At 44.2% G+C, this 15565-nt stretch overlaps 3 protein-coding genes across 6 annotated transcripts; 1 reads left to right on the plus strand and 2 right to left on the minus strand.

The window, feature by feature from the left end:
- Positions 1-289: 289 nt before the first annotated feature.
- mdh2 (malate dehydrogenase 2, NAD (mitochondrial)) lies at positions 290-2201 on the minus strand. Its single transcript, XM_076736645.1, has one exon. It carries the CDS (start codon positions 2084-2086, stop codon positions 1073-1075), a length of 1014 nt encoding a protein of 337 aa, XP_076592760.1. The 5' UTR covers positions 2087-2201; the 3' UTR covers positions 290-1072.
- Positions 2202-2252: 51 nt separating this feature from the next.
- LOC143324286 (E3 ubiquitin-protein ligase rnf146-like) lies at positions 2253-6368 on the plus strand. 4 transcript variants are annotated; one of them, XM_076736643.1, is made up of 3 exons: positions 2253-2406; positions 3118-3177; positions 3536-6368. In XM_076736643.1, exon 3 carries the CDS (start codon positions 3548-3550, stop codon positions 4715-4717), a length of 1170 nt encoding a protein of 389 aa, XP_076592758.1. In that variant the 5' UTR covers positions 2253-2406; positions 3118-3177; positions 3536-3547; the 3' UTR covers positions 4718-6368. The 4 variants fall into 4 exon arrangements, with proteins under 4 accessions (XP_076592758.1, XP_076592756.1, XP_076592757.1 ...); XM_076736641.1 differs by having other exon boundaries at positions 2255-2406; positions 3066-3177; XM_076736642.1 differs by having other exon boundaries at positions 2269-2401; positions 3066-3177.
- A 1078-nt stretch (positions 6369-7446) lies between these two features.
- echdc1 (enoyl CoA hydratase domain containing 1) lies at positions 7447-10871 on the minus strand. Its single transcript, XM_076737365.1, has 7 exons — positions 10831-10871; positions 10009-10071; positions 9167-9342; positions 8909-9051; positions 8736-8788; positions 8502-8582; positions 7447-8405 (listed from the first exon to the last, which is right to left on the minus strand). The coding sequence occupies exons 2-7, from the start codon at positions 10068-10070 to the stop codon at positions 7988-7990; spliced, it is 933 nt and encodes a 310-aa protein (XP_076593480.1). The 5' UTR covers position 10071; positions 10831-10871; the 3' UTR covers positions 7447-7987.
- Between the last annotated feature and the right edge of the window lie 4694 nt (positions 10872-15565).

Genomic DNA, 15565 nt, shown 5'->3' on the forward strand with positions numbered 1-15565 from the left:
GTGCAATCCGTACGCTATAAACCCTCTCTGACTTAATGCAAAGTGATACTCAGTGCAGAACGCAGCTATCAGTTCTTGAGTCAAAGGTTGCCATGGGCTCATTTGGGTGGACTGCAGTGGCAGTAGGGCGTCACATAATGTGATAATACCAAGCACTTTTGTAGATACTGACATCCTGCAATGACGCAACCAAAATCAGTGGCATCTTTTCTAATATACCTACTATAACCTGTTCCTCTATTTGAATCAAACGTGCACTTTAAAGTAATCAAGCTACTCGCAGTTCTCATTCTTTATGATCATTTTATTAGTCTGGTTTTTGCAGGACAATAGGTCCAAGATATACATTTTCTAATGAAACTGATTCAAGTGTATGATCAGTTTGAATCACTTCTCTAACATTAACTTGTATGCATTTCAATAACCCATACCTGTATACCTACAATATTTCAGTGCCTATGAAGTTTGTCAATGGACCAGAACTGAAATGTGAAATGAAGGATGATCACTGATCTGGATTTACCTGCTTAGTTTCATGTGTCAGCGGTCTTTCACCAAGTTTCAGATGTACACTGTCAAACCAAATTAGTTTTGTAGGATAAAATCAAATAAATAAAAATTCTTTTTTGTTTTTTTTTTTACAGCTAAACTGTTTATTGGAGTGAGTATTTTTGCTCATCAGTAACAATTATTTGCATCAACAGGCAAGATGACAGTATTTCCCCCTCATTCATTCAGCAGAGAAATTCACACTATTGCAGACTTTACATGAAAATATATGAGATTTTGTTTAAATTTGACATCTGCAAAATATAGATAAGTCACAGTACAGTATGTACACAAATACTAAGTGCAAGATAAAGCCATGTTTGTAAAGGTAATTATACATAGGAAAAATAACCATGGTTAACCCCATGATTTCTGAAACAAGATGACTGTACTGCTTAAACACAAACAAACGAGGAAACACTGTGACAGATCTTGAGGTTTACCCAGATGCCTTTTACGTTAAGACGGAACAAATCATCAATCACAGCTGTTGTGTGTTTTCAACTAACTCAATGCCCCCTGTTCACTTCATCTTAGCCACAAAATCCTCGCCCTTCTTGATGGAACCCTTCAGCTCGTCCATGGCGTCGGCCACCAGCTTCTCCTCGAAGGCACTCAGCTTGCCCAGCCCAAGGTTCTTCTCAATGCCGTTCTTCCCCAGGAGAAGAGGTGTCGAGAAGTACTTGCACTCGGTCTCCTCGGACCTGACGAAGGAGCACTCAACCACACCCTCCTTTCCATTCATGGCATCCAGGACGGAGAAGGTGAAACGGGCACCGGCGTAGGCCATGGAGAGGGTAGCAGATCCAGCTCCGGCCTTGGCCTTCACCACCTCTGTGCCAGCCTCCTGGATCCTGCCGGTCAGAGCAGACAGCTGATCAGCAGGGAACTCCACTTTTGGTGTGCACTGGGAAATGAGGGGAATGATGGTCTTCCCAGCGTGACCTCCAATGACTGGAACATTGACCCGGGCTGGGTCGAGGCCTTTGAGCTCTGCCACGAAGGTGTTTGCTCTGACAATGTCCAGGGTTGTGACACCAAACACTTTGTTGGGGTTGTACACGCCATGCTTCTTCATGACCTCTGATGTAATAGGGATGGTCGAGTTGACGGGGTTGGCGATAATACAGATCATTGCCTCAGGGCAGTTGCGGGCGCAGGCATCGGCCAAGGTGGCTACAATGGTGGCGTTGGTGTTGAAGAGGTCATCACGAGTCATGCCTGGTTTTCGGGGCACGCCGGCGGGGATGACCACGACGTCGCAGCCCTGCAAAGCAGCATCCAGCTGGTCGGGACCCATGTGGCCCGTCACCTGGGCCCTCGTCTCGATGTGGCTGAGGTCTGCAGCCACCCCGGGGGTGTGGGCAATATCATACAGGGAGAGGTGACTCACCAGGGGGCTATTCTTGAGAAGCAGAGATAGCGGCTGGCCTATGCCGCCTGACGCTCCTAGCACCGCCACTTTAGCGTTGTTCTGCGAGGAGGTGGACAGGCTCCGAGCGAGGCTCACGGTAGGTCTCACGGCACGGGAAAACATTTTGTTTCTGTGATTTCTTTTGTTAATTGAATGAAAATAAAATACCTGAAGAGCCCCTCTCCTCTGTGACACCAACGTCCTCTAGCCACGAGCGAACAGGAAGACTGTAAACTGTCATGCGTAGAGGATATGGGTCGTGCGATATTACGTCAAATTGCGTCAGCGCGTACTGTTACGTCTTCGTCTTTATTTCAGCCTCTTTTTTCGGAGGAAAACAAAGCCAGTTAACACTGGCAGTCGGTAAATTAACATTGGAAATCAGTGCTGTTACAAGATTTATTACTGTACATCAGACTAACACAGCAAAGTCCAACGGTACGGTACGTACGCGGTCGTCACATTGTCTTTGTCGTGAGAAAATGCTTCTTGCTGTTTATGTCGCTCTGCTAAAATAAGCTAGCGCCGTCAAATGAACTCCGTCTATTTGCTGGAGTCAGAGTGTTGCCACTAGCCTACCCAGCGTTAGCTACAACAGGTCTTATTGTTGTGATCGCTTTGCCAGTCGAGAAATCTGTATGTACTCTTTTACGTGTGTGTGTGCGTGTAACGGTGACAAGCTGCTTGCTTCTGATTAGCTGCTAGCTGTGTAGCTACCTAGTTTGCTTCTAAACTGTCACCGCTTAATATGAACATTAACTTAAATCGTTAGCTGTTGATTTGACTCGACTAGTGTTAGCTGTGTTCATCATTAGCCCTGTCATAAGGCCAGCTGGGTTAGCACAAACTTGCATTACTTAACACAGGTCACTAACGTGACATGTAGTCGGACACTTAACAGCAGCCCTTTGTTCCGCAGACTTAAGTAAACCCTCTGGTTACATATCAGTCAAAGCTAAGTGAATTAATGCTGACTTGTTGCCAGTCCCCTTCCACATCAGGCAGAAAGTGCAACTTGTTTGACACATTGTGTTTGGTTGTCAAATAGTGTTTACAAAAGATATAACTTGACATTGTTTATCGCATTTGTACTTACTTGCAGGACTGTGCGAAAACAAACGCATTTTCAACGACTGCTCTATTCATTCTGTCAGTGGCAGGTTTGAAGCTCCATCAGCTCTCCTAATGATACATCAGCATTAAGACTACTTCCAGTAAGTATCAAATATCACGTCTGTCAGCCTTGTTTCAGGTTACAGGTGGCATATAGATTGTCGTGTCATTCGATATGTACAATTCTTAGTTTGAACTTTATCATGGGCCTGTTTGTTGTTTGATGACAGTGACTTTAGCATTTGAGTGCTAAAAATGATTGTGACAAGTATTTTTATTGCAGATGATCTATCTTACTAGAATTTTTGATCATGTGTCAATCTAAAAACAACAACCTCAATAATAATAATCTTGAATGCTGATTTGTCTTTTTCAAAATGAATAGTATTGATAAAAGACAAGAGAATAATCCAAACTTACTTTCTATAACCTGTATTTACGATTGTCCCCTTTCCTCAGTACTTCCTAAGGATGGCTAGTTGTGGGGAAGTAGACCACTCTGTTAGCTCACTTCCATCCAGTAAGAAAGGCAGCAACAGTGGTAGTGGAAGTGGGAACAGTGCAGAATCATCATGCTCTGGCTCCAGCAACTCATCCCCGGCCCTGTCTGTACCAGAGTGTGCCATCTGTCTGCAGAGCTGCGTCCACCCAGTCCAACTGCCATGCCATCACGTCTTCTGTTTCCTGTGTGTGAAGGGAGCGTCCTGGCAGAGCAAACGCTGTGCCCTCTGCAGACAGGAAGTACCGGATGACTTCCTGGAAAGGCCTACGCTTCTCTCCCCAGAGGAGCTGAAAGCTTCAGCGGGAGGTCGGGGTGGGGCAGCAAGTGATCACGCTTGGTATTATGAGGGCCGTAATGGTTGGTGGCAGTATGATGAGCGAACCAGCCGAGAGCTGGAGGACGCTTTCTCCAAGGGCAAGAAAACAGCTGAAATGCTCATCGCTGGTTTTTTGTATGTAGCCGACTTGGAAAACATGGTGCAGTACAGGCGCAATGAGCATGGTCGTAGGCGCAAGATGAAGAGAGACGTTTTGGATATTCCCAAGAAGGGAGTGGCGGGACTGCGTTTGGACACTGAAGGTGTTTCTGGGGCCATCGGGGCAGCAGGTCGAGAAAACTCTGCTGATGGGGCTGATACCACAGTAGCAGGTGTGCAGCAGCAGGTCACAGGTATCCCATCTACTGTTACAGCCCCTCCAGCCACTGCCAGACCTCCGACCTCCCTTGGTGGTCAGCCTGGCAGCAGCAGCAGCAGCAGCAGCCCCACTCTGGAGGATGCTCTCTCCCAGCTGCAAATCAGCCTCAGGCCCACACCTTCTCATGAGCGGTCTGAAGCTGGGGAAGGAGAGGAAGAAGACGAGGAAGAGGAGGCCTCACCCTCCAGGTCCTCTGACCCTCACACCTCTGTGGACGAGTCTGGCTCTGGAGACTGGAGCGATGATGAGGAAGAGGAGGATGAGGAAGAGGAGGGGGGAGATGAAGAGCGCGTGGAGCCGTGGGAGGGGAGGCCACGAAGGCAAAGACTGAATCCAGAGGACAGAGCCCCTCCTGGCGCAGAGTCCGCCTCCCCCCCTTCTTCATCCAGTAGCAGTGGAAGGTCCAGGATGCCCGATGGCCAATGTACAGTGACTGAAGTGTGAAGTCATCATGGATGTCATCATCACCAAATGGCTATGTTCCATTTCATTAATTTATTCCTCACTGTATGCTGTTCTTCACTCTCTCACGGATCAGATGTGGGCAGACTGCTTGATACAAGAGAAATCAAGCATAACGTTCTCCATGTTTTTAGGTAAACAACTCCGTTTCGGGCTCACAGTGATCTGGATGTATCTGTATGATTTGTTTATCTGCCTCATTTACGAAATAGCTAGAGTAGAAGCAATGTTGGGTTTATGTTCTAGCACTGAGACAGGAGGTACAGTTTGGTAAACAGCCAGATGGATACAGCTCGTTGTGAGCCATGAAATGTCAGAACTGCCTATCCAGCACATCATGTGAGGTAGGTGTATCAGACTTACTGTGGTGTTCAGCTGCCATCAGTCTGCTCACTTTCTGCCATTTGGTTGCAGGCATGATGAGTCTGTTCTTTTTAATTTCCAAAAAAAAGGTTGGAAATTAAACAGTAGAAGTGACTCGCCAAGATGCCTCTCCCTCTCCAAGGTATTCTTGTGTTGACATTATGATCCTAATACCTATAAGGTTTCTAGGAGTCTCAACCAGATCTGTGACATTAGAGAGAGAAAGCATGAATGGGAATGTTACTCCTGGAAATGGAACTGTGTCTTTATCATTATGAACGACTGCATTCTAATCATCTACACTTTAACTCTCTCAGCTAACATAGCACGCAGACATGAGCCTGTTGGAGCTCAGGTCATCTGACTACTCTTGCAAAGAATTGAATCCTCGCTAACTTGTTCCCAACCTCTCCCCTCCGAAACGACTTCCTGACTTCAGATTTAACTGATTATGAAGCTTTTCCTGCAAAATTCTGAAATGTAACTTAACTTTTGGAAGTGTGTCCTTTCAGAGCAGATTGTACTTACGTACTTACTGATACTATTAAGGCATGTGTGTATTTAAATTTCACACTAAATGTGCTACAACATAGTAATGTAAATCAGGAGCCCACAGGATCATGTGGCTACACACCTGAGGGTTTGTCTTTTGATTTCCATTAAGCTGCAGCTTTCTGAAATTTTCAAATCTATGGAGATTACAGCTACTGTTCTAAACAAATGCACGTGATAGAAGTACATATTGAATTGATTTTAGCCTTTCCCAGCTTTAAATAATTGGCATTTTAATGTGAAGTATCAGTGTTTTCCTTTTAAAGCTGTTGAGGCCTCCGCGGCCTCGTGAGTATTCTTATTGTCCCTGACTGAAGTATTCTCAATTGGTGTGTTTCTAAAGTTTTGTGATTTGTGCATGTTTGAAGAGAGAGTTATTTAAACACTACTGGTTGGCCGGATGTTGAGAACTGGTATTTTTTTTGGGTTGAGTTTGAGTACATGTTTTTAATTTGTGTTTGTTTTTGTGTTTCTGGTTGTAAATCCTCTTGTGTATGATGTCTGAGGCACTAAGAGAACAAGAACATGCCACTGCTGTTGGCCAACCTGCAGAGATGTCAAGTTACGTTATTTTTATATTTCTTACATGCTTACATCATCAGCTCAGTCTTAGACTTTCCATTCTGAAGAATAAAGTTTGTGTAACAGTTTTTGCTTGGCAACTTTTTTTGTTACATGGTTTGTAATTTAAGAATAAATTGTGTCATTTCATCATCTTAAAAGGATTTGTTGACTTCTCATTTTGCCATGTGATTAGGGTGCATGTCTGTTTTTTTCTGTCTTTGAAATGGAGCTGTCTTGAGTGTTACATAAGTCGGACTATCAATGGGTCCATTGTACGTAAGATTTGACCCCATTTAAACAAACTACCACCTGTAGAGATTTTTCTAGGGGGAAAAAACTCCCCCCTAGTCTCTCTAATTAGCCATAAAAACAATCAAAATGGGTCTAAACGATAGCATTTACAATCCATATTGTTAACAGTATGTAATACATCTTTTTGTCTGTCAGTGGAAGCCGTATAGACAAGTTTTTAATGTGCAGTACATTATCACGAGGCCACCTTCTTTGCCTCATTCACCTTGTAGGTGTTTGGTATTCTGACCACAGCAGCCATTAGCACTCCTGCTGGGTGTCTGGCCAGGAAACATGACCTCTGGAAGGGGAACCGGAGATTAAAGCCTGGCATCCTTCAGGGACCTGTCCTGTTTGTGCCATTTCAGTCTGTGCACGTTGCTTTTGTAACACTGAGTTTACTGTATGGACTCATTTTAAATGTGCAATGAAAAATGGGCTACAAAGTGGAGAATAGAAAAGACTATAGTATGTATATCTGACCCTCAACAGCATCACAGGCATCAATGAGAGCTATCGTGCAGAGTACAGAGTGCTTTTACCTACAGCTAAGAATTTCCCAGTAGAATAGAAACAGAGAGAGTGGGGATAATCAAGGCCACATTGAGCACAGGAGAATCTGAAGGATCCGCTGAACTAACCTACAAAACTGAGGTAAAGAGGAAAGAAATGCAGCAGCTTTACTTTCAATCCTGCAGACAGATGCTGATGCCTCATGCTTGTTAAACTTCATCAGTGTCTTATCTGTATGCTGCTGCTATGTGTCTGCTTCAGTTAGGATCAGGCTGGCAGGATCTAATCAATACCATAATCCCATTTTGACAGCGTTCATTTGCTTGACTGATGGGGACAGAGGGATTCAGAAGATGGAGAATGTAGTCCTTTTAGGCCCTTGTTTTCACGCCCACTGAAAATACCCAAGGAAACACAAACAGCATATTCACTGTTCTATTACAGAATGTGCTTTAATTGAGAGGATAAATCTAAGAAGTAAGTCTTCATATTGAGTATGAGCCTACAGAGTAGAAATGAAGACGATCATTTCTCGGGGCCGGCTGACACTGGTTTATGTAAAGAGGAGGCTGCTACTAAGATATAACCCCAAAGGAGCAGGAGAGTCTTTATTTATGGTGTTAATTCAGTTTTCGTCCTCAAGAACACCACCCTCATTTATGTTTGCAATACATGACCAGAAAAGAGCATTATCAGCATCACTGTTTGTATCTCAGCTCCTACTCGTGACAATGTTAGAGAGATGCCAATCAAAATACTGCACAGTACAACCGTTAAAGTATGTGACAATGAGCAATCTCTCATTATCAGTGTATTAGAGGAAAAATACTTATAAATATCTTCAGCACACCAAAGAACTAAATATGTTTATTGATGTCTATCAAGAGTCGAGGACCGGTCTTTCCAAATATGTTGCAGTTGAACATCTTGGCTGATCCCAGAAGTTCTTATGAAAGTGAGCAAAGACACTCATTTGTGTTTGGATTTGCTGGCCAGAGCCTGCAGGTTAGCTGGACCGCCCCACACCGTCCCAAACACATCCCTCTCAGTCCTCAGAGCCTCTGACAGGGGGAGCTCCCTCCCTGACAGCACCACCTTCTTCACAGCCCGGATCACTGGGGCCGGTCCTTTTGTATAGCGACTGAGCCAGTTCTCAGCCTGCTGCAGCAGAGTCCCTGTGCCCTCCTCAGCCTGAGGGACCTCCAGGAGTCCGTCAGCCAGTCCAATCTGCAGGCCAAGTTCAGGGTCCACCTTCAGAGCGCCGGCAAGCAGCTTCAGGGCATTCTGGCTTCCGACGGTGTGGACGAGTCGCGCGGCACCGCCCCAGCCTGGGACCAGGCCCATGTGTTTGTGGACAAACTGGATCACACTGCCAGATGCCATTAACCTATGTAAGAGAGATGACAGACACAAGTTAGGTTATTAGCAAGCTTTAGGATGAAACTGGTGTAAAATGTATGATCCCTTCTCTAAAAAACATTACCTGAAATCGCAGGCAGTGGTGAGTTCTGCACCGCCTCCCAGCGCTCTCCCCTCCACCACAGCAACAGAGATCAGAGGCAGCCTGCACTGAGAGAACTATTCTGTCAGCACACCATCGTGCACATTGCATAACAGCTAAACTCCTTTAAACTTATTTAAAGTCTGGCTGGTTGCTGCTGTTTTAGTCTGCTCTGGTATTTACTGGAGCAGTAGAGAGAAAAATGAGAGCCCTTACCTGAGTAGCCTTGTGAGAGCATTCTGCATGAACATACACATCTTCATCCCATCCTACAAGGTAGAGTGTAGATCCAAGAGACAATGAGACAAAGACGAGCACAGACAAAGGTAGAGGAAGAGAAAGACAACCACAGCAAAGAGACATTGTGAAGAGGTTCTCTGCTTTTCTACCTGTGGGTTAGATATCGCCCTGACAGCGTTGAGGTCTGATCCAGAGCAGAAAGTTCCAGCAGCGCCCTGAACAATCAGGCCTTTACCATCAGTCCAGCTCTCCAGCTGACTCACCCTCTCCTCCAGATCCACCATCATGCTGCCTGGGAGGAAGCAAAAACTCCAAACTATAAACTGGGCTGTTTCAAGTGATCATTTCAATACCAAATCTGCGCTAGTCATTCCAAGGAAAATATACAGCGTTAAATATCACCTTACCAGAGAAGGCATTCATGCGGGAGGGGTTGTTGATGGTCAGCACAGCGACGCCAGACTCCTGTTTGAGCAGATCGATGGAGCCTCCAGGAAAGGCCTGCAGCTTGTCTCTGATCTCCTCCTGGCTGAAGCCATGGATGCTGGAGTACACACAGCCCCTGCTCTGTCTCTGCAGCAGCCTGGAGGGAACAACATTTATGCCGTTTATTTAAATCCCATCAATCAATACACACATCCAGCCCTCAGTTAGAAAGCATTTCAAATGAAACTGTGCTTCACTGGACGGCTGCAGTAGTGTGTATAAGGTACATTACTAGTAAATCAAACAAGTAGGTCTGGACAGCATGTCTTTATACTGTTGTTCTTTACATTGTTAGATGTTTGCTTTTAGATCAATGATAATTTAAATCAAACTGAATATGCATATGTGTGATTGTAGTATAATGAAATGTGTATCTAATGGAAATCAGACCAGTGTTGCTCAGGACTGAGAGTTAATGCTCGCACTCACAAACAGGAGGAGGATGAATGCTTTTAATGCACTTCCTCACCTCTCTGTAATTCAGCCTGGAGGAGATGTGATACAGAGCTGCACAAGCAAAGTTGTAACCCATAAAAATGAACCATCTCTGGTTCTGACTCATTGTAGTCATGAGTCAGAACCAGAGAAGTCATGACTTTTAGAGATTAGCATTTCACAACTCTCAGCACCTCAGAGAGGTTTATGTTTGTGATTTGTGAACAAACCATACGGGTCCAACAGGGCAGATTTGATGTTCCTTTATTTACGACTTTATTTACTATGACCCGCATGGTGACAAACAACCCCGGCCAGACTCCCTCACCAGGCCCAGGCTCCACAGCTGCTGCTCCGCACCGGCTGCCGTCTCACTGCACACAGTGCCATCCTGCAGCAGCATGGAGAAGAAGAAACGTGGGAGAAAATATTCACCTTTCACCTTCACTGGGAGAAATGACCTCAGATGTGTTAGCCAATGAAAAAAGAGGTGGGCATATATTAAAGGGGTGTTGGTATTTGGGGCTTTTAGTAGCAGGCCTTGATGACATTGTAAAATGGGGAGAGGCAGATAAAGACATTGAAACTCTTCATTAATAATTACCACAGGAACACGTCAGAGATGACAGTGATTAGTTTTATTAGCAGGAAGCAGAAAAAGCTGCAGCCTTTGAACCCTACATTGACATTTAGAAAGTTACTGCTTAACTAGCACAATAGCAATATAATAGGCTGCTAACGACGTGCAACGAGATATGAGATTAGGTCTGAAATATTTAACTTATTTACTGTAACTTCGTGCTACTCGATACATTCAGCTTAATGGAAAACGTCCAGCATTCGCGTCGCCACACTTTTCTGGTTGAAACCACTGCATTACGGAGGACTACAAAACTGCTGATAAATATTCTTTCAAAAAGCTCAAGTGACGCATCAACGTCATGAAAGAGTTTACGAACTGTTGTTTTGCAGTAAAACAATGAATCGTGTCGTGGAAACTGAATGTCACACAAGATTCAACTGTCCCTTTTTTTCTGTAATACGTACGCATGCATCGAGCAGCAGGGGGAATTAATAAGTTATATTTCGTAAAACATATTTAACATGCCGCTATGACAAACGATGTAGCAACAAAAAAGCTGGCCCCAACCTTGTTTTCAGACAGTGGTGTGGTGTAACTCTTAAATCTGTCCCCCTAGAAACTGGAGCTCTTTGAAGTAGATAATGGCCGCACACAGATGTAGTTCCCCAACTTCTCCACACGGGGGCGGAATAATACCGCCACGCAGCAAACATGAATTAGGTTCATTTGTCCACCATCACCTCTTGCAAAAAAGTCTAATTAATTGTGCAACTGTGTTATTGAGACACAAACTTTTTACACAACACTCTACAGTGATCATTTATTGTTCAACATGAGCCGTAATAAGATTCATTATTGGCCAATACACTGCACAGAGAGATCTGCCCTTTGTCTGTCACAACTCTGTAAACACAGCATACTGAAGAACTGGCTTTTGCAGACATGTCCTTATTCAGTAGTATTGACGGAGGCCTTTCAGTAACACCTACAGGTTACAGCACAGCATTGGCACAGGTAGTTGACAGTTATATTCACATGGCCCGTTGTCCGATGAAGTTTTCATTATTGTACTTAGTCCACATGAGGATAAAACAGCAGAATAGTACGTTGTGTTTGGCTCAAGCCCGAAAACACCTTTTCTTGACGCCAGTGAGCTTCCAAGTCTAACACTGAGTCAACATCTTGTTAAACAAAAGTCTGCCTGCAGATTTTGTTTTATCTGTGGCCAAGCCAAGCAACTTAGACACATCTTCAAATGTCAGTGATGAACATTATATGTATGTTTTCAAAGATATTACATGGGGGATTTGAAATAGTGTAACAACTGAGGTTAGAACTGGAGTCAAGAAAAGACTGTAGCAAAAAGTATTTTTACTATTGAGTTAAGGGCAATAGTTGTGTTCTGGCTTTGCACTTTTGCCATTAAAAGAAATCCTTACAAGATGCAGTCCTTGTTTGAGGAATGGCATTGTTCAGCTTCTCCTAGAAACATGTAATATCATACCAAGAGGGATTACCACCTTTCTAAGGGGCAGTAAAAGTGTGAATTGCTCTGGGATCGTAGTACTGTGCAAACACAGACAGACATAAACTACTGTCAACTTGTGGCACGCTATTAGAATAATTTCACACCAGTTATTTAGATAATTTGTCTGACCATGTGCAAATACTCAAGTTTGTCAAGATTCCTACAATTTTATCTGTGCCTAAAAGAGACAAGTGGAAGGTCAGATAGGAGATCAAGGTCTTGTTTGCTGACTGAGAGTTAGAGATGAGGGTGTCCAGCCAGTGAGACAAACAGGCATGAACAAACAAAAACAACAGGATGATATAAAGACCAAGAGACTTGCAGGAAGAGGAGGGAAAATGTGCCAAGACAGAGGGAGGTTGAGACACATCCTGTCCTGTGGTTTGATCTATGGCTACTGGGAGCGTAAATCCTTCACTTCTATCCACACATCCTCTCTCGCTATTCAGAGCCCTGACCATATCTGTGAAAACAAACTAAGGAACCGAAAATACTTTTCTGTTTCAGCTGGATCACTGAGCATTGCAGAAACATGCTGAATCAATAGTGTAAAACACATTTAGGAGTCACAAAAGGAATTGTGTGTGGTATTATACTCACATATTAATAACCATCACTGCTGTAACATCTGTACGAAATCTACTTTGGAAGCACATTGTTTCACAATTCCATGCAAAGGAATCGCTCATATTAAGTATTTTGCACTTTAAGGTGTGATTATTTGCTTGGATTAGCTGTTGAAGACAGAGTAGGGTATTTTTCCCTAAATGGGTGGTTTTGTTGAACCAAACGTCCTCATGACCGTCCTGCAAACACAAAAGATCATCAACACTACAGATACAGAGCACTGCATCCAAGACTGCAATGGACTCAACTAAGTTTAAAAGTCCACACCTCTCCGGTCTATTTAAAAGTGGGGAAGGAATTCCAAAAGGTCGGTGGGACTCTTCCCAGGCAGGAATTCCAGACGCACTGACTCTCCTTCTTGCTGCGTACAGTACATTCAGCGAGGTCAGCCAGCCTGCAACCTGTCACTAAATATCACTCTGTGAAGTGCAGCACCTGGGGGATGTGGTGGCTTAGTGGAATTTGTATATATGGTGGCCTCCAAGTCACCCACAAGTGTGTGTACGTGTCTGTCAGTGTTAGGTGTGTGATGGACTCTCCAGTGTGGCCTGTCCAGACTGTTTATTGCTTTTTTATGTACTTTGATTCCCAAACTATTATCTCTCTGTGCCTGTCCGCTCTCATTCATCCTCTGGTTAGCCCTCTCAGTCATTTTGATATTTTGATTAAAGTCAGCCCTGCTGTTTTATGATCCCTCCAGATATCAGTGATGCAGCCGCAGACTCCAACCGATAATGGAAGCCTGTCTGAAATTTCAACCTGGCTAATGGGAGAGAGAGAGAGAGAGAGAGAGAGAGAGAGAGAGAGAGAGAGAGAGAGAGAGAGAGGGAGAGAGAGAGAGAGAGAGAGAGATTTCACACATTTGTCTATATGCATGCACAAATGTTGAATGTATGCCTGTGTGTGTTTCAGTGAGTGTGTGAGTGTACACAGCCTCTAAAGTGATGCATCAGTGTACTGATCGATATGCAGCTGTCTGAGGCTCCACAGGAAGTCAGGGAATGTGCAGCAGTCAGCATGGCTCTATACCAACTCACCAAGATAAGAAAACACACACACACACACACACACACACACACACACACACACACACACACACACACAGAGAGAGAGAGAGAAAGAGAGAGAGAGAGAGAGAGAGAGAGATCAGATAAGTGCCAGTAAGGGTCTATTTCAGGGCAGGAAGAATGGCAGGTTGGCAGGTGCCAGAGGCTCTCCGGGGCCTGGAGGTTTCCTGTGTGGGGAGGTCAGAGGAGCTGGAGGGCAGGGATCCAGGAGACACCAGAGGGCCAATGAACGCTGTTCCGCAGCAGCAACTGGGATGTGTCGGCAGCAAGTCAGCCACAGAAGTACAAAATGCAACCATTTACTGTCATATGTATCTTGTATTTGAAACCACAACTAAACTGTGAAAACATGACCAAAAAATACCAGAAGAAGTACTTATTCAAACTAGCTTATTAACAATTCACAAAGCTCAAAAACAATCTTAAGTAATCTAATATAACCTGATCTCTATTTCCATAAGAGAGAAATATTCAACAAAGATGTATGTAATGATCAAATATGACTAGCTAGTCATGCAGTGGACATGATGGCAATGATGAGCTTCCTTAGAGGCCAATCAGGCTTTACCATGCATACTTTCTAGCGTCACCATGTGTGCAGAGAGAACATACAAGGCTGTGGACACTCAGAGAGCCAAAACATAGCAATGAAACAACCAAGAGGGCTGAGCAGTTAATTAGAAATCCTTTGCAGTATAGTAAGTTCTGTTCTTCAAGGCTGTAAGAGGATGGACGCTATAGAAAGAACCTGCTTTGGTCTCGACAGATCAAATCAAATCAGATCAAAAAGTGTGCACATAGCCAATGCGTCTGTGTGGACGCAGCAATGGAAACGAGCTGTATAGCAGTAGGATTAGTTCCTTGTCTCTGGCTGAAGTTGTGCTGAACAGTAAAATCCCCACCTGTCCATGCACAGAGCTAGTGGCTCATATATGGACACAGGTGCTCTGGAAAAATGTCCTCTCCTGACTGTTGGTAAAATAATCAATAGGCTGTTTGAAGAAGCTGCTGTGTCTACACTTGATGACTCACTCTGTCATTGCATTATAAAATACAGATTGTTCCATAAATTCTTTCCAGTGTTATTGTGTTTTAAGCAGCACAGGAGCCAAAACAGTTAGTACTAGTTATATAATGGTTTCAGCATCTGGAAACCTCCAAGACTTGAGCACAGGCCAGTACAGGGAATCTACACTCCTGCCCAACCTTGACACAGGAAAGCAGGGTGAGACAGCCAACACAGCGCTACGCTGGCCATCAGGAAAGGATGACAATATTTATATCATCGCCAGGGTAGGATTTCTGGCACCGTAACATTGACGCACCTGTTATTTCAGTCAGCCTAAGGTACCAGGTTTCAGGGCGAGGGGTTAGGTGTCCGTCCCTCTCAGGGCCAAGGGTGTGTATGGTTGTGTGTGCGTGTACATTCGTGAGTGAGCCTTTGTATGTTTATGTAAGCGAATGGGCACATATGCGTGTGAGAAAGCACACAAAAGTGATCATTTAGGAGAGTGCAGCAAAAATAGGAAATGATACAGATGTTTTCATGTAGACAGACAAACAGGTGAGACGGTGAGTTCATCGCAGCACTTTACAAACAAAATCTTGTTGAGAAAGGAATGCATGACACATTTATAGAGAAATACAGCACAATGACAAACAGCCACACTGTCAGTGTAATGGATGGTTCCTCTGCTAATGTCATGTAACTCTGCAGTCATCACTCAAAAGAAAAGATCACAGTGTCGCTAAGGTCATCAGCCGACAAGATGGAAGGAGCCGCACAGTCGTTTGATTCTGGTGCTTCATCTTTGTGAGTCCAATGGTCACCTGGGAAACCAGCTGAGGCCGTCAGAAAAAGACTTCTGCGCAATTTTTGACAGATTCAAACCTCATTAACTCATTGCTACCCCTGCAGGCTAAGGATTGAAGAGGCCTCCACTGGGGCAAGACATCTGCACACTAGCAAGACTGGCTTAGCTCGTAGTTTGTGAATTAATTATTGGAGAAAATAGTAACGTAGAGGTTAAAGAGGACTAAAGGGGTTTGTCTACAGGGCTGTTCAACATTTGTAGTACTT

This window comes from Chaetodon auriga, chromosome 8, assembly GCF_051107435.1.
Source record: "Chaetodon auriga isolate fChaAug3 chromosome 8, fChaAug3.hap1, whole genome shotgun sequence".
Classification (NCBI taxonomy): Eukaryota; Metazoa; Chordata; class Actinopteri; order Chaetodontiformes; family Chaetodontidae; genus Chaetodon; species Chaetodon auriga.

What these genes read in the sequence shown, in the direction of transcription:
- echdc1 (XM_076737365.1), bottom strand. Translation starts at nt 10,070, where the DNA reads ATGGCACTGTGTGCAGTGAGACGGCAGCCGGTGCGGAGCAGCAGCTGT. An exon ending in CCGCATGAATGCCTTCTCTG is followed by an intron (nt 9,052 to 9,166) that starts GTAAGGTGATAT and finishes GCTTCCTCCCAG; the next exon opens with GCAGCATGATGGTGGATCTG. An exon ending in GCTCTCACAAGGCTACTCAG is followed by an intron (nt 8,583 to 8,735) that starts GTAAGGGCTCTC and finishes CTCTCAGTGCAG; the next exon opens with GCTGCCTCTGATCTCTGTTG.
- mdh2 (XM_076736645.1), bottom strand. Translation starts at nt 2,086, where the DNA reads ATGTTTTCCCGTGCCGTGAGACCTACCGTGAGCCTCGCTCGGAGCCTG.
- LOC143324286 (XM_076736643.1), top strand. Translation starts at nt 3,548, where the DNA reads ATGGCTAGTTGTGGGGAAGTAGACCACTCTGTTAGCTCACTTCCATCC.